This window comes from Eublepharis macularius, chromosome 2, assembly GCF_028583425.1.
Source record: "Eublepharis macularius isolate TG4126 chromosome 2, MPM_Emac_v1.0, whole genome shotgun sequence".
NCBI classification, from domain to species: Eukaryota; Metazoa; Chordata; class Lepidosauria; order Squamata; family Eublepharidae; genus Eublepharis; species Eublepharis macularius.
The window spans coordinates 203284597-203303392 of NC_072791.1; the positions used below are offsets into that span (position 1 = coordinate 203284597).

At 42.2% G+C, this 18796-nt stretch overlaps 1 protein-coding gene across 1 annotated transcript in view; it reads right to left on the reverse strand.

Annotated features, from left to right (window-relative positions):
- PDE11A (phosphodiesterase 11A) overlaps positions 1–18796 on the reverse strand; it is a 243599-nt gene that overhangs the window by 15694 nt on the left and 209109 nt on the right. The window contains exons 16-19 of the mRNA XM_054970122.1: positions 16500–16577; positions 12690–12753; positions 9141–9215; positions 6143–6226 (exon numbers count right to left, since the gene is read on the reverse strand). Of these exons, the coding sequence (XP_054826097.1) occupies positions 6143–6226; positions 9141–9215; positions 12690–12753; positions 16500–16577 (301 nt within the window). The remainder of the gene's footprint in view (positions 1–6142; positions 6227–9140; positions 9216–12689; positions 12754–16499; positions 16578–18796) is intronic.

Sequence of the window (18796 nt, forward strand, 5' to 3'; positions counted from 1 at the left end):
CAAGCTCCCAAGTGGGCAGAAACGAGGTTTGCAAGACAGTATCGCTTTTATTTGAAAGGCAACATAGCATTCCTTAAATAAATCAGCATGTGTGGGGATTAAAATCACAAGACCCATTATGGAAATTCTTGGAGATTTTGGGGGTGGAGCCTGGAGAGGGCAGGGTTTAGGGAAGAAAGAGGCCTCAGTGGGGTATAATGCCATAGAGTCCACCCTCCAGAGCAGTCATTTTCTCCAGGGGAACCGATCTCTGTCACCTGGAAAACAGCTGTAATTCCAGAAGATCTCCAGCCACCACCTGGAGGCTGGCAAACCTAAGGCCCATCCTCCTGCACAGTGGCTGCTTAAAGCCTGTAACATAGCAACCAGCGTGCCATGGAGTTCTGGTCAAGTACAGCAATACATTTTGAAAGGGTGGAAGATTGAAGCCATTTTTCAATTTGGCCCCATAATTAGATAAACCCCCTGCAACCCAAGGGGAATTAGATATGAATAAAGATTAATCCAGAGTTATACTTGGAATGTTTAAGTCTTACGCTTTTGCTCTCCGAAGTCCTTCATTTCCTTTTTAACCAAGGAAAACCTCACCTTCCTCAAAGGCTGAATAATTAGCAGAAGCCTCTGTGTGCACACGTGGGTGCGGGGGTGGTGGTGGGGGGAGAGTAATTAGAATTCAGCTTCCTAGACGAATCTTTGCAGACAAAAGTAAAATCGAAAAAGAAATTTGCTTTGGGCTGTTGTCTCTTGACTGGGCAGAAGTCAGACTGTCGTCCCCTCAAACCTTTTGCCTTCCACTGGGCATGTTCTGAATCAATCAGAGAGCGCCCTGCAACTGCAGTGCTCTGTAGGCATTGCCCCAGAGTGGGGTGTGTGTGTCAGACATTTTCTATTGCTAAATGGCAACAAGCTAGACATTCTTGCTAGGGGCTGAGAGCATTATCCAGTCTGTTTCTTTTGTAAACGAAACCCATACAGTGTATGATAAAATACTGGATCAAGGGAACTTTATTTTTCTGCCTTTTTATTATGTAAGAAGTACTGAAGAAACATATAGCGAGACACTGAACCTTCCCCTGGGAGACTTGAGTGAAGCAGAGCCAATGTCTTTATTCTTTGTGCCGTATTTTTGCAGCACTTCAAGCTCAGAATACTCTTTCAGCTGCTTGAAAGGAGCATCCCATCTGGGATACCAGAGGAAGAGAGAGAGAGGGAGGGAGAGAGAGCAGAGCCCTCACAGGACCAAAGATGCTCTGGATGCCTCTTGCTCGCAAAAAACACACCCTTTATATTTAAAGCCGCGGCTGTCACCCATCACTGACTAACTGTTTAAGCTCCTGTGCAGATGGGAGCAGAGTGCTCAACCTCTGACCTCGGTATTCTTCTGCATCCTGAAGCTGCCATCTCATGCAGAGAGAATACACTTGGTCTCTCTTAGCCTCTTTTGTGCAAATGGAATCCTCCAAAATTCACATTGTTTGCCACGTTGCTTTCCAATGTTGATAAAGTCTCCACTTTTTTCACAGAAAGGCTCCCTTGTGCATGAAGCGTTTGTTTCTGATCAGATTTGGGGAAATCAAATCTGTTCCAAAACTATGTACAGCTCCCTCCACCAAAATCTGGGCTCTTTAGCTGTGATGCAATAGGTGAGAGGGCAACAGGTGACTGAATCCTCCCCTTGTTCGTTACATTCTCCGAGCCACCCTCCCCCTCACACATCGTTCTCACCTCCTCCCAGTTGGGATTCCAAATATGTGTTTACCTGGTGGAGGGGGAAGTGGTGCAAAAGTCAAGCTTCCCCTCCCACCTGCAGCTTCTCTACTGAAAATGGAGGTCTCTCCATATAACTTTGCAGCCCTTCAGCAGAGCCTTTGGTTCCCAGGCCTGAGCTGGCAACCAAAAGTTTCGTTTGGCCCCCATATATGTGCGCTTATCTGGCTCCTTCTACCCAGTCAAGTTAATGTTCTATACAGATTGTAGAGAGACATAAATATTCATCTGTTATACGCTCGTAATCAAAGCACAAAAACGCTACGTACAGATACCCCCCAAAGTCACATTAAGTAGCAGCTTCTGATATCCAGTATAAACAACAGACTCTCTCTGCAATTGAAGCCAATGTTTAGACTAAACAGAATAAAGCAATTAATATTCAGAGCAGAAGATTACTCTTATGTATAGGATTTTGAAATTATTATATAGCTGAGGACATGAGAATGAATGCTTTGCTACTCCTCCACACATCTGCCAATTCTACAAGTATATTTTGTACTCAATGATGAATTTATACCAATGCTTATTGAATAACTGATTGATAGGAATTGAAGAACTGCTAACTAAAGTTTTTTCAGTTTTAGCTGCCCCACAATAAAATGTTTTCTGTTTTTCAATCCGGCTGACAAATTTAGTAAAGAAAATATTTGAGCAGTAATAATAAACACCAAATTTGTAAGCTTCTGCACACACATACAAAATGCAGGGTAAAATATTGTCAGTCTGAATTAAGAATAAATCAGGACAAACCGATCTTGTTATGTATAAATGGGACCTACTAGTTTAAAAATGCATTGTGTTAAGTTTCTTTTGCAAATTGTGTGTGTTTCCTTGCAATGTGACATCTCCTCCTCATGCCATTGTGTAACTTGTCCATCATTATGTTGTGCATTTCTTCACTCCTACCAGTTAGTAAGTTATACAAGATAACATCAGTATATGGGGCTTTACAGCACATCAAGAGGTTCCAGTAACAAACTTGACACAAGGATGCCAAGTTCCTTGAAATAATCAATCATTACTGATTTAGATCTCTGTTCACTCTTACGATATATACTGAAAAATATGGAAATCTATATTGTAGTTACAGAAACCAGCATGTAACCTGGTCGAAGGGAAGCCATTGTTCTTTGGCAGCTCTGTGTTTCTTGTAACATGCCCTAATAGGGTAGGCAAGGACCAGAGTTTTTTTTTCAGCAGGAACGTGGGGGAATGGAGTTCCGGAACCGCTTGAAAATGGTCACATGGCTGGTGGCCCCGCCCCCTGATCTCCAGACAGAGGGGAGTTGAGATTGCCGTCCATGCCGCTGAGGGCAATCTAAACTCCCCTCTGTCTGGAGATCAGGGGGTGGGGCAACCAGCCATGTGACCATTTTCTCTGAGGGCAACCCACTGAGTTCCACCACCTCTTTTCCCAGAAAAAAAGCCCTGGCAAGGACTATAAGTGAGCGTCCAGACAAGAAGCAAGGAATAACATCAAGATAGCAAAGCAGAAGGGAAAAGGATCTGAGATACATCAGTCTCTATATCCAAACATTTCTCTACAACCATGGCCGTTTCCAGATGGCTTACCTTCACCCAGGACGTCGCGCCTCGTTGCGGGGAAAATGCGAAATATCGCGTTTCCTAGCGCGAGTTTTGCGCGACGTCGCGCAAAACTCGCACTAGGAAACGCGATATTTCGCATTTTCCCCGCAACGAGGCGCGACGTCCCGGGTGAAGGTAAGCCATCTGGAAACAGCCCAGGTCAAAGGGAAAGGAAGAGGGAAATAAACGAGGAAGCCAAATTCTGCACTAGCCTGTGCCCTGGTTACAGTCTCATCTCTGTTAACCATATGTTCTATATTGTGCGATCTGAACAATTTATTATCATAGAAAACCCTTATATGTAGGGGAGGAAAACCAGAACTTGAGAGATATTTGTAGAGCATGAAGCCCTAACTTGGGCTTCTTAGCCATGTGTAAATGGGATTTACAGTGTCTCCACGCATCATTGATGCAATGGCTGTAGTGGAAATTAAAACTCAGCTTTATATTCCAGAGAGCGCCTCACTCAGTGTGATACTGTGACATCAAGTTCTCTGTTTACCCCTTAGGCTGGTGTAGCATTAACTTCAGGTTTTGACGATGCCTTTATTTAAAAAAAGAAAGAAAGAAGGATGCTGAGCGGCAGGGTAATAGTTACACAGCATGACACAAAGACAGCAGGGGGGGGGGAAACGGAATTCAGATACGCCTCTCTGTTCCCCAGGGAACTCCTGCTAGCAAGAAGCAGTGATGCTCTTTGTGTTCAGACCTAGCCTTCTCATACAGAGAATGCTGTGATGATTCTTTGCCCTCCTTTGCTAATTCTCCAGCCCTCACTGATTAAAAAAGCTGGCTCCCAAAAACAGAAACTTCTGCCTTCTGCCTTCATCTAAGTTGCTTGTCTTTATCAACTTCCCCCCTCCTAATGTCTTCTTTATTCAGAAGGTGAGAGTCATTTTAGTTAATTAATAAGAGATCTTTATAACAAATCACTTAAAACTGCTAATTATTTACAGTATTCAACATTGTTTGCAAATTTGCTAAATGATTACGTTTGACTGATTTCCCTGAACAGGGGAGTACAGTCTAAAGCTTTCCTATTGTTCCTCATCAATCTATGCTGCAATGTTATTTAGGATCTGTGAACCTACTCTGAATTTCACCCAAGGGCCGTTTTCACACATCTTTACCCTCGTGCAAAATTGCGCAAAACTCACGGAATGACAGCGTCAAGATTCCATTTCGCGGCGCGATGATGTCACACATCTTTACCATCATACAAAACTCGTTCCGTGAACTTAAAAAGTCTGAATATTACTTTGTGTCATTTTGGTTGGGCTTAATAAACAGTGAAATCCTAAGCAGAGTTTCTCCAGTCTAAGTCCATTAAAATCAGTGGGCTTAGACAGAATTAACTCTGCTTAGGATTTCTCTGAAAAGGTAATAGGTAGCATCTGTTTTTGGATTTTGCTTTGGATTAATGGAGCTACCTGCAACCTCTTTCTACTCATAGGAGTTATAGACTCTGCTTGATGCCTATTCTCATAAATTGTTCATCTGACCAAGTAACAAGTACATAGGCCTAGTTGTACAGGGAACTGATATCAATCAGATTAATATGCCTTCAATGCAATTTAAAATGTTCTCATTTCTATCCAGAGAGCTGTGTGACCCTGATGAGCACATGGAGAACTTTCCTCGCGCATTATCTTCTTTATTTTCATGGAAAAGGACAGCTTCGTACATCTGTTGGACTGAAATGCGCAGTTCTAGAGGAGAAGACAATATTGGGCAGCACGTCTTAAGCTGCATTTCTTTTCCTGAAAGAGGTACACTGTAGCTATCATGTGGGACAGTCTTCCTTGTTTGTAGTACTTCTGGATTTTGTCTTAGATGCGCAGCTATGAGGTGACCACAATGGTTTTCTCTTGGTACAACTATTATGAAGTACAACTCCCAAGACAGGGCTTTGCTTTCCTTGTCTGAAAAGCAAGATTTGCGTCCAATAGTACCTTAAAGACCAACAAGATTTCCAGGGGCTTTCCAGAGTCAAATTCCCTTCATGCAGAGCTTGACTCTTGAAAGCCCCTGGATATCTTGTTGGTCTTTAAGGTGCTACTAGACTTAGATCTTGCTCTTCTATTGAAAACCAATATGGCTACCCACTTGAAACTTTTTTGAATACCTGTCCTGTGATGTATTGCAGAGGTATTTCAGACAGCGACATGGGCTGTTTCCAGACGGCTTACCTGCCTCCGGAACGTCGCGCCATGTTGCGGGGAAAACGCGAAATATCGCGTTTTCTCGTGCGAGTTTTGTGCGACGTCGCGCCATGTTGCGATATTTCACGTTTTCCCCGCAACATGGCGCGACGTTCCGGAGGCAGGTAAGCCGTCTGGAAACGGCCATGCTTATCAAGTTTCAGAAGTAGATTTCAAAATGTGATTGGTAGAGCTACTTTATAAATAAAAACAAAACCAGGCAGTGGACCTTTTATCATTTGGACCACAGTCAATGTGTTTGTTCAAAAGATCTTGGAAGCATGAAAAATGCAGTGATGGGGAAAGGGCGGAAGTATTGGTTATTTTATGATGAATGAAGAGGATACTGGCTTTGGCCAACAGGCACTCGTTTATTTCCCTTCCTTATGAGCGACCTAGCATCTTTCTCTGCCCTGTGTTGTTTATTCCCTATGAGAGAAAAGTGAAATGAGTGAGTCCGTAAGACACGGCACAGGTCTCAAGATTGAAAGCTCCTGCAAAGCTGTTGCATAATCTCCCTTCTGCAGAGAGGCAGGGCCAGCCAGAGTCCCACTGACTCTGCAGCAGCCGTAAGTAAAAATTACCTGATAGAGAGGCATGCAGATGCTATCAATCCACTCCAGCTGCAATCGAGGCAGTTCATCTTTCCTGTTCCGATCAAAAATAGCCTGAATTGAGGAAGAGAAAAAAAGACAGAGGAGAAATATGCCATGTTTTATTACTCTAGAGCATTTTATGGATGCGGCTTTATCTGACACTATGGACCTAGGATCAAATTGTTACAAAAAGAATACTTCAAAAACCATAATCAATCTTTACACACACTTCCACAGCTTTTGTCTAGGATGAAAAATAAACCATTTATTCTAAGGCCCTGTTTAAGAGATTTGTAAGTATAATTTATTGGACTGTTATACCATGTAGTTCCTTAATGCCAAACAAATATACCCTATAGTTAGCATTCATGTGCAGGAAGAAAAGGTAGATTATAAAGACATGTACTCCCCACCCCAAACTGCCTACCTCTTTCCTCTTCCCAGAAGGAACTTCAGTGAACGATTAGCACGGCAATGCTGCTTGGAGCATTTGGTGGCCTAGCAGTGCTTGAACTTCACAGAGTTTGTGCATAAATTTCAAAGATACCACCAGCTCTTAGTCTCCTAATCTAGCAAAACTGAAAAGACACAGCTCCATTCTACAAACACTTTACTGTTTCCTCCCTTTATTTGGATTTTTACTATGATAATCAGGGCTTTTTTTCAGCTGGAACGCAGGGGAATGGAGTTCCGGAACCTCTTGAAAATGGTCACATGGCAGGTGGCCCCGCCCCCGATCTCCAGACAGAGGGGAGTTTAGATTGCCCTCTGCGCCGCTCCTCTGTCTGGAGATCAGGGGGCAGGGCCACCAGCCACGTGACCATTTTCACCGAGGGCAACCCACTGAGTTCCACCACCTCTTTGCCCAGAAAAAAAGCTCTGGTGATAATTATTTCTGAGCCCATGTCATCTAGGCTAGGGATGGGGGACACCAGTCCATGTGTGTAGTGGCCCATGTGGAAGGCTACTGTGAACTCAAAAGAGCTGGGTTTGGTGTGCCACAGTTCCTTCGTTCTGTGCCGAAAATGCTTTGCAGGCCAGGCCTGAACGTTCTGTTTCTCTCTTTTAAGAACATCTTACTATTTATTTTATCTGATCACAATGTCCTGTACATTGAATCGGAGACTGTTTACAAGTTAATCTACACACCTGTCACAGGGGTCTTTTAGGACACTTGTCAAATACTGCTTATTAGTTGGCCACTCCTCTCCAAGGCCAACTAGGAGAAAACAAGTGCACAGGTACAGCCGTATAGCTTCTATATAAGCCTCAGAGAACCCCCCCCTACACAGAAGAACCTCGGTTCAGGCGGAACTGCAGAGCAGCACTGTGCAACTGACTACAACCAGCAATCTGCTCATTGTTGTGGGAGCAGTATAGAGGCATAAGCATATTCTCTGATTTGTACTTGTTTATTTCTGTAAACTTCTCTAGATTACTTTAACAAATCTCTTTTCCTTCAACACTTGTGTGTTATCAAATCTGAAAGAGCCATTAGGTAAGGGTGTTTTTAAAAAAGATTGCAGTCAATGTACATTTGTATGTGGTACAGATAGAAAGGTGCACATTTCTGTAGATCCTGCCTCCTCGAACCCGCCCCTAGCCACCATTTTTCCTTGGTTGACTGCAGAACCTTCTCAAGCCTTTTAAATAAAAACTGGCCACTGCTTAGATTCCTATAGCACTATAATGCTACAACAATCTATTTACCTACTTCTGAGTTTTCAGTTTCACGTGAAAAAGAAATCTCTAGCACTTTTCACTGCTGAGATATCCCTTCCCCCATATATCTCTGTACTGAAAGGAGATAGAGACTTTCTTTTTTAAAAAAAAATATAGCGAAATAACAGTATACAATTGTCAACTGGAAAAAAAAACTCTTTGAAAAATCCAGGTGGCATGGCCTGAGGTTGGGGGGAGATATGGCTGTAGCCAGGGGTCTGGGGCAGGGAAACTGTGGGGAAACCCTCTATGTGGAAGCCTCATTGCTGCTGCGCTTTATCAGAGCCACAGCAGTAATGGAGAAATCATATGAGCCAGTCCCCATGTGGAAAACTCTATTGTTAAATGTGTATGTGTTATGTGCCGTCAAGTCGCCTCTGACCTATGGCAACCCTATGAATGAAAGACCTCCAAAACGTCCTATCGTTAACAGACTTGCTCAGATCCTGCAAACTGGAGGACGTGGCTTCTTTTATTGAGTCCAGTCATCTCTTTTTAGGTCTTCCCCCTTTTCTACTGCCTTCCAATTTTCCTAGCATTATTGACTTTTCCAGATAATTTTGTCTTCTCATGATGTGACCAAAGTATGATAGCCTTAGTTTTGTCATTTTAGCTTCCAGGGAGAATTCAGGCTTGATTTGATCTAGTACCCACTTATTTGTCTGCGTCCATGGTATCCACAAAACTCTTCTCCAGCGCCACATTTCAAATAAATTAATTTTCTTCCTATCAGCTTTCTTCACTGTCTAACTTTCACATCCATACACAGCAATGGAGAATACCATAGTTTGGATTATCTCGATCTTGGTTCCCAGAAAGACATATTTATCTTTAAGGATTTTATCTAGCTCTCTCACAGCTGCTCTTCCAAGTCACAATCTTCTTCTGATTTCTTCATTGCAGTCTCCCTTTTGGTTGATGATTGAGCCAAGGAACAGAAAATCTTGAACATTTTCAATTTCCTGAATGAAGATAAATTTCACTACAGAAAACGTGCATAAATACATTTCTGACAGCTTTCTGTTGCATGGAAATTTAATTTCATCTGTTCTTTATTTTTCACTTATTTGATGGGATTTTTATGCAAACCAGATAATCCTTGAATTAAAGCAGTGACAAAATAACATACCTTCTTTTCTCTTTAAATATTAAAGATTCATTGTCTTTTAAGAATACAGCAGTAAAACCCAGTAAAGCATCAATGTTTTAAGGTCTTTTTAAATTCTAAATAACAAGTAGTTTTCCAAATTGATGATCAACTTACGGAAGGTGTGAGTTTGAGCTCAGATCTCTCTCTGTCTCCTTGTTCAAAGAACTCACTTGTTACCAGTTCAGCAACCTAAAACACATTATTAAATCATCAGGTTCGTTTCCCACCATTTGTAAGAGTGTTGCATTTGGTGACTGATTATGTATGGAGCTTAAGTCACCCATCTGATTCTAGATCCACTTCAAGGAAACTGAAATGGAAATAGAAGCACCATTTATTTATTAATTGAAATATTTATATTCTTCCTTTCCTCATTGCTCAAGGCAACTCATGTTGACTACTGGCCTTTAGTTGCTCACAGTGCGCTTTCCCACACTTCTGAACTGTATTGGTCTCTTTTTTGCTGGTTGGTCTTTTGAGTTTTCCCCATTCTTTTCAGACCACTTTTGCACTTTCCTATGTCTAAAAATATTAGGAAAAACTTAAAGAAAAAAAAAACAGGAGAGCAATGACCAACCAACCAACAATACTGAGTGTAAAGGAGAGACCACAGCAGTTAAGAAGCCAAGCTGAAGCGAAAACCTGGTGTGGAAAACATGTGGAAAGAGAATGTTACTTTGGTTCCATGTGGGCAAATATATATAGCTTTGTCAAAACAAAAAGAGTCCAGTAGCACCTTTAAGACTAACCAATTTTATTTTATTGTAGCATAAGCTTTCGAGAATCAAGTTCTCTTCATCAGATGCCTGATCCGAACTGGTCAAATACAGAAGAGGAGGGGAGGGGAAAGAAGGGGACATATATCACAAGACGACAGGATGCCTTCACTGCGGCAAACTAACACGGCAAACTGACTCCACACCAAAAGGAGATGTTTACATTTACAAGCAAAGGAATGTTTTGATTGCCTTCACACTAATTGCATCCTGTCGTCTTGTGATATATGTCCCCTTCTTTCCCCTCCCCTCCTCTTCTGTAGAGGAGCCAGTTTGGTGTAGTGGTTAAGAGCACGGGACTCTAATCTGGAGAGCTGGGTTTGATTCCCCACTCCTCCACAAAGCCAGCTGGGTGACCTTGGGCGAGTCACAGTTCTCTGGAGCTCTCTTAGCCCCACCCACCTCACAGGGTGATTGTTGTGGGGTAATAATAACACTTTGTAAACCGCTCTGAGTGGGCATTAAGTTGTCCTGAAGGGCGGTATATAAATCGAATGTTATTATTATTATTATTATTATTGTATTTGACCAGTTCGGATCAGGCATCTGATGAAGAGAACTTGATTCTCGAAAGCTTATGCTACAATAAAATAAAATTGGTTAGTCTTAAAGGTGCTACTGGACTCTTTTTGATTTTGCTACTACAGACTAACACGGCTAACTCCTCTGGATCTTTGTCAAAACAATTTGTGAAGCGTTGATGGCCTCCGTAAAAGAATATAGGCTGCTCTGAAAGCTGTCTTTGTAAGCTGTCAGTAGGCCTCAGATAAGTGTTGCTTTTATGATACCTCTGTCCATGATGCAATCAGCCCTTTTGGTGCATACAGAGTCACCACACAGATAGGCCTTTCCCATGCAATTTACTTTCATGTTGCTGTAAAACTTTCCTGATAGTAGGAACATGGAAGAAAACAACACATGAAAATGCTAACTGGTTTGATCAGTTTTCTCATGGCAGCCATATTGGGTAGATCGTTTAAGCCTTCAAAAATGCAAGATTTCATATCTCCTAATGCCTATGTTGTGTTTTATTGGTTTTATTTTTGTGACCTGCCTTCAGCATATTTGCTCATGTAAAAGCAGCATAAAAATGACCTAAATAAATGATCTTATAAATCCTAATCACCGATGGAGAATGGCAGGGGCTTTTTTTATGGGAAAAGAGGTGGTGGAACTCAGTGGTTGAACTCAGGCCCGCACAATGAAGTCACTTTGGGTCAGCTGGAACAAGGGGGAGTTTTTTAAAGTTTAAATTGCCCTCGGCGAAAATGGTCACATGGTCGGTGGCCCCACCCCCTGATCCCCTGGCAGAGGGGAGTTTAGATTGCCTTCCACGCCGCTGTGTTAGGAAATGACAACTTCTCAGGAGACTATTGAGGAGAATTAGAAAGCCTGTGTGGTGTGACCCTTCTCCTAGATAAGGCTCTGAAGCAGGGAAAGGTCATTAATTGCCCCATCTTACAGGCTAAGCTTCCCATCCCTTAATGTAACCCCTATAATCGAATTAGTTTAGCCCAGTAGGGTGGACTCAGTATCTACAGCAAGGCCCCTGAGGAAGAAGCTGATTGTTGGGGAGCTTGATAATAACTAATGTGCTCTTATCACCGTGAATAAGGTAATCAAACATGCTGAATGTGAACAGTATGACTTAAAGTGGTGTATGTATATTGTGTTTGGTTGGTGTTGTTGCTGGGATTGTATTGTTCTTGCAGGGCTGTAATTCCCCAAGAAGAGGGCAGAAGCCTGGGTTCCAGCTACTTCAAATTGGAAGGACTGTGGCAAAGGACTCTCTCATTTAGTGGCATATGACAAGTTGAATTGTTCACGTTGAGTAGTCTTCTCTTCAAAGACATTGTTGGTTAAAAGTTTCTGCATGGATGCACTTTTGAGTTTATTAAAAAAATAGTTGTGCTCTATTAATTGTTAAAGGAGTTGATTTTTTCCCTCAACTTACCATTTGTGTGAAAGTTTGCTTCCTAAGCCCCACAGAACCCATACAAAAAGAGGTTACATTAGCACCGCTCTTAAATTGCTTTCCTTACAGTGCAACCCTATGCAGACTTATTCCAGTCTAAGCCCACTCATTTCCATGGGCTTAGACTGGGGCAGGAATCTAGGATTGTGTTGCAAAAATGCTTATTAGGAAGTACTCCCATGGTAAGCGAACTAACTAGGAAGTGAAATCTGTGAGACATTATTATTATTATCATAAGTATTATTATTATTATGCGGATGAGGAGTATTATGAGGATTTTAAACAGAATTCATTAAATGACAACCTCCTTTGAGTAAAGAACTAGTTTGGACTTTATAAAGGGAAGACAGGGAGGCCCTGCAGTCATGTACTGGAATCTTTTCTAGAGGTTTATAATGGCCCTTATAAAATAAGAATGGCCCCTACGTCAGTCCTAGGTATCACAGGTACCATGCAGATACCTATGGCTGGCACAGGCGTTCCAGAAATTGCCTTAAGAAACAATTTTGAACCACACATTTGTGGGATTACCTCTAAAGATCCATGATAGGCTTTGCTTTCAACATTTTATGGTAAGAGGGAGGTGACAATAAATAATAAAAAACCCCAAGGTCCCTCCAATTTCCTTTAAACATCACTGGCTGATATGGGGTAGAAGAGTTAATCATGGGGCCATGATTATGGAATCAGATATTCTTCGGATGCCTCAATATCGGCTCAGTGCTATTAAGTAAACAAACAAATAAAAAGACTGGGCCATAAACCATGCCTAGCAGAAAATCTGTGCTACTTTTAAATGCAGCAATACTGTTGTAAATCGATTGCAGATTTGGTCCTTTGCATGTCAGGTTCCCGGGGAAAGTGTTGCATCAGTACCTCCTTTTCCTTGCCCTGCTATTAATCATGACTTGCCTGTTTTGAAATCTCCCACGGTTTGGTTGCAGCTCCAAGGTCACAGGCTGTCATTAGCATTGATCTGAAGAAAAGAAAAAAACCAGAAACGAACAATACATGCTGAATAAACCTTTGTTGCTTTACCAAACAAATTCATCCAGGATACATAATTTAACAACAACAACAAAAAAGGTCAGAATTAGCACCTTCTTCCCGTCTGGACAGGATGGTGCTGTTTGGAATTTCCACCGTCAGCACAGTTTTTATGTCGTTAGATATAGGAAGGCTAATGCATTATAGATCATCAGATAATGAATTTTCAATGCTATCCGTTGACTGCAACAAAAGAAACGTGTATCACTGCAGACTACTAATTTTGCTGCACTTTGACTAATAAAGTAATATTTATAATATACAGGGCAGCTAGGTTTTTTTGCCATGATGTAAGAAAAGGAATTATTACATAATAAATACAGATTTGGCTAATCTATTTGCCTACTTATAAGCGACTACTGTGGTAAGAGAAAAGCTATAACCATGAGAGGCATTCCAGACACTGTTTAAGCAGTTTCCACGGTTCATCTGCAATAAAAATTCAAGATTTACTGTAAGGACTATAGTGTTTCACTGTAGTTTAATGCCAGGCTACAATTATGTTTTATATGTGTTGGGAGAAAGAAACTATTCAGCTGTAGAAAGCATTTATGTACAGTACATGATGCAGATAAAACTATGAGAAAGCCCAAATGAAGAGCAAGGACACTGGAAATAAAGAAGTGGCAAAAAATATTGCCCTAACTCTAAAATCAGGAATGAATGAAATGGTATGGAAAACTAGGAAATGACCCATGCCACAGTTAAAACATGAAGATGGAGAATCTTTGCAGTCACATGAACAGCTCCCTTCACTGCTGTATGCGCACAGCCAGGTGAGAGCACTTTGTCATGGTGCTTCTATGTACTGCCAAGCCTTTAGTCTTTACTGTAGCTCCTGGGAAGGTATAGAGATAGCAGTGAAATTCCCAAGCAACTGTGAGGTCTGCCATGTGAAGCCGACATGAGATGGCGTTTGGGAACCTAACCTGGCAGCTGTTATTATGTAGGTAGGAGAGACTTGTGGGTGCAGGTATGTTTGCATACTAGGGACTGCAGGAGCAAACAAGGGCCACCCCGAGGCAACAGCTGGCAGCTTTCTAGCTATGAGGTCAGCACAGGTGCTGGAAGGACACTTCCTTTCACCTATACTTGATAAATGAGCACCACAGTCAAGTGTTTCCTGACACAAGATGCTAGTGCTACTCTGTGGCCTCCACACATTTATAAAACAAACAAACAACATTCGATTTATATATTGCCCTTCAGGATAACTTAACGCCCACTCAGAGCGGTTTACAAAGTATATTATTATCCCCATAACAATAATGTTTTTGTTGGAAGAGAATGGCCACCTCCAAAGCCCTCTACCTGAGAAAGCCATGAGCTGGACTGAGGGGGGGAAAAGGGACCCATCCTACTAAGTTACACAAAAAAGCAACCAGATTAGAGGCTGCTCAGATGGGTTTCAGAGCTCACACTACTGTGGGGTTGCCAGCGACTCCACAGAATGCAGTCTTTTCCCTCTCTGAGGGCCAGGCATGCTTTGCTTGGCCCTCCTCCTTCCTGGCTCTTGCCTCTTCCCTCTCCACATGTGATTTGGAGATGGCAGCACTTTCTATATTGCTTGGTGGCAGAAGTGTAAGGGAGGGACAGAATAAGAATAAGAATAATAACATTCGATTTTATATACCGCCCTTCAGGACAACTTAATGCCCACTCAGAGCGGTATACAAAGTATGTTACTATTATCCCCACAACAAAACACCCTGTGAGGTGGGTGGGGCTGAGAGAGCTCCAGAGAACTGTGACTCGCCCAAGGTCACCCAGCTGGCTTGAAGTGGAGGAGCCGGAAATCAAACTCGGCTCTCTAGAGTAGAGTCCCGCGCTCATAACCACTACACCAAACTGGAAGGTAACTTACAGTGGAAAATTAAGGCATTTTGCCTCCTGGAGTTAACCCTGCAGCCTCCTCCCTCACTACCCTCCCCAATGTCCCTACCCATACAGCGACACCACAGCCAGGGAGCCGGAGAAACGAATACTTCTTCTTTGAATTCAACAGCCTTTCTAGTCACGCGGCAAGCCATGCACGTACCATGGAGATTCATTCCTCTTGTGAGATTTTAGGAAGCCCTATACTATAGCATGCACCGGTCTGCTGCAGTGGTTTTAGACAGGCTAGAAGGAGAGGAGACAAGGATCATTAACTCATGGGCAAGGGTGGTGGCAAGGCTGGAGCACCGTTAGAAAGGAAGAGGAGGTTGTCACTCCTAAATTCTGCCCCTGGGTGGGGGATGAGCCAGCCCTCGTAAATGGGAGGAGGTGTTGGTAACAGAGGCTGAAGCTGTGTCTACCAACCCACAGCTTGGGTACCCTGGAGGTGGCGGCAGAAAAATGGCTTTTAACATACTTTTCTAATTGTTGTTTTAATGTTTATTGCTCTATCATATTGCTTTTGTATCATTGTTACCTGCCTTGGGTCCTGAGATGTTCAGGAGAAACGTGGGCAAATAAACATTTTAAATAATAAAATAGTCAGCAGAGCCCTACAACTCTCTTTCATGCCCCCTGGACATCTAGCCCTTTTATCCAACCCCTGGGCTACACGACAGGCAAAAATAGGTATCTTAGTCTATACTTCCTAAGGCAAAGCATCTCGGGACCAGGGTGGATTTCTAGGCATTAGTGTTTGTAGTACTGCAATAATGCCCGAGAGACCAATCTTCCAATCCTTTCTCAGTCCATGAAACTCACTTTAGTAAGCTTGGGCTTTTCCCTGGTTGCCATAAGAATGGGAGGAAGGGTTATGTATGTGCCTTAGAGAAACAGTGAGATTTTTTTAGCTTACGTTGTTGTACTCCATATATATTGTTAAAAGTTCTAGCTACTCATCTCAGGGTTAATCTGGTTGGGGAACTAATCAGACTATAGGTTGATACATATGTTGTATTTGCTATCCCTGACCCTGGAGAAGCATTTAGAAGTGCTTACTTACTACTAGGATTGCCAGCCCAGCCCTGGGCAGGAGCTTTTGGGGAGCAGGGAAATGCTCTAGGATTTCCCTATAGCATCATCTCAGTGGTGATGTCACTTCTGGTTTCACAGCGGATATGATGTCACAGTGTAGGAGCTATTTCCCTCCACCACCCTACCGAGTGGAGGCAGGGGATGGAGACTGGAACCTGGAGGTTTCCCAACAGAGCAGAAGCCCTGGCCACCTTACTTACTACAGAGACCTTGGTCATAATATTAAAGTTTCTACATCTTTCCTAGAAACTACAAAGAACATCCAGTGGGAGCTACAGATTGCCATCATGGTAACAAGCAGGGGTTTTTTTCTGGGAAAAGAGGTGGTGGAACTCTCAAGAGGGAAATGAGGAAGAAACACATGGGATTCTTTGAAGTCATATTATTACTCAAGCACTATTGCCAAGTATTTTCAAGAGGTGCCAGAACTCCGTTCCCCCGCGTTCCCCCTGAAAAAAACCCCTGGTAACAAGTATCTCGATATAAACCACCTGTAAACACTGGAACCGGGGTCAGGAACCACTCACCATGGGAATCCATTTTCCAGAGCATCCCAGTGGCAAGTGGTGTGCGACAGGCACGTTTTCCAAGAGTGGAAAATCTCAGAACATTTTTTCATCCTTTCAACTGATCGCTGCAAATGTTTATATTATGACAGCCACGTTATAATAAAGGCAGTTCTCACAAAAGAAAGATTTCACTTACCGGAATATTTCTCGTTGGCCATTAACATTCCAGTTGTAGTCACCTTTGCTGACAAGTTCAAAAAACTCGGTCCGCTTCCTGCCACAAAAGATGCCAGTGCAAAGGAATGAATCTCTGTCTAAGACTTAAACTTTTCAATGACAAAACTTTTGTCAGCCTGTCATATGAGATTATGGCCCATCCCAAAATTTACAAGAGTCTTCATAAAATACCATACAGACATATAACATGTAGGATTATTACCAAAGCAGACCAGCCCTCTCTGTCTCTCACAGAAAAAAAAATGGTTTAGGAGGAGGCAGAAGGCAAATTCCATTATAGTATACAGCATCCATGGGGTGACATTTTCTTCTGTGAATGTACATGTGTGAAAATACTTCTTCAGAATGTATTAAGTGAGAGCCAGTTTGGTGTAGTGGTTAAGAGAGGCAAGACTGTAATCTGGAGAACTGGGTTTGATTCCCCACTCCTCCGTTTGAAGCCAACTGGGTGACCTTGGGTCAGTCACAACCCTCTCAGAGCTTTCTCAGCCCCACCCACCTCACGGGGTGATTGCTGTGGGAATAACAACAACATATTTTGTAAACTGCTCTGAGTGGGCATTAAATTTTCCTGAAGGGTGGTATATAAATTGAATGTTACTATTATTATTCTAAGCGTTGCAACTTGTTGAAACATGGTTCTGAAGATAGGATTGTGTTATTTCCAAGACAGTCTGCACCTACTGACATATTATCTGTGGTGTTAGATTTATAGCCATTCTTTCTTGTGTTACCACACCATTCCTAGAAGTAAGTACAACTTCCAGCCACATGGTCAGTCCATTTTGTGCATACCCTATCCTCCTTCATAAGGCTTCATAAGGCTGTCATTGGTATGGTCTCTATCAGAAATGGGTGACCTTCTAAGGTCAACCTCTAAAAGACACAGAAGAGCAGTTGTTTTTTTCTTATCCGTGATGACTCCCTCCCACCCCCACCCCTGCCTTTAGCTGATATAATATGAAGGATATTCATAAAGCCACAGTCAGTATTAATTTTGCTTGGCCCCATAACTGTATCAAAGTTCTTGCATAGAACAAAAAAAAGTTTCTAATACAATGCAAAGTCACAGGCAGGAAAGAAAATTTCATTCCTCTCATGCAGATTCATAGCATGATAGTCTAACAACCCCTCTGGGAATAAGAGCTGCAATGATGACAATTTTAATGGCCTTGACTAGCTGGCACATAGGCATTAAATCAATCTTATACTTAACTGTTCACACGCAAGTCTGTATTGCGACTGCAATACACAAGGTATTTTTTATGAGGGACTCTTTATTTCATTTATTTTTCTTTTTAAAAAACTGCCATTTAAGACACGTTTGTTTCCTTCCTGAGAAAACTGATTTAAACATGAAAATTCTCTTTTCCCCATTGTTTAGTGTCCTTCAGGCAATTTATTAATTAACAAGGAAATAAAATCTTCAGCTGTGACCAAAATGTGACCTTCTCCCACCCATCTTCAGCACACTACATTATGACATCAGAAAGGAAAGAACCACCACCATGTTTTAAAAATATAAACGTGACATGTAATGGCTGCTGAATCCCATACACTTCTGGATCAGCAGACCTATTCTTTGTGCCAAATCAGGGAACTAATAGAGAAGAATCGTAATGGAGATTTTAGTACTGCCCCAAACAGGCATGGTAAGGCTGTAAGCAGATGCAGAATAAGGAGAGACGACGTTTGGTGGGAAGATAAGACTGCAATCCGAAAGGCACTTTCCTGGGAGTAAACCCCATTCAACAACATGGGACTTACTTCTGAGCAGACCTGCTAGGATTGTTCCCTAAACAGCTGGCTCTATTTTACCAACAGAACAAGCATGTGCGATGCTCAGCCACAACAAGGATAATGGATGAGATGCAGAAAATCAGGTATACCTGTATTTTAGGTATGGCTAGCCTGGCTCTGTCTGGGCTCAAGCTGTCAAGGTACATACTGTTCAGGCTCCTCCTTGCAAATATTTACAGATGTTTGAGGGAGGTATGCCCCAACTTTTCTCCCTAACTGCCAGGTCTTTGGCATCCTGCTCCTGGACTATTTTAAAGACTTTTAAAAAATTATTACTGATTTTATGGTTTTGTGACTTAATGTATTTTTTTAATGTTGTTAGCCACCCGAGCCCATCTGTGGGGAGGGTGGGGTATAAATCAAATCAAATAAAAATAAATAATAAATAAATCTTCCCTCCCCCTAAGTTCCCGTCCTAATTCCATGAAGGCACTGAATCCCTGAATGTTTCCTCAG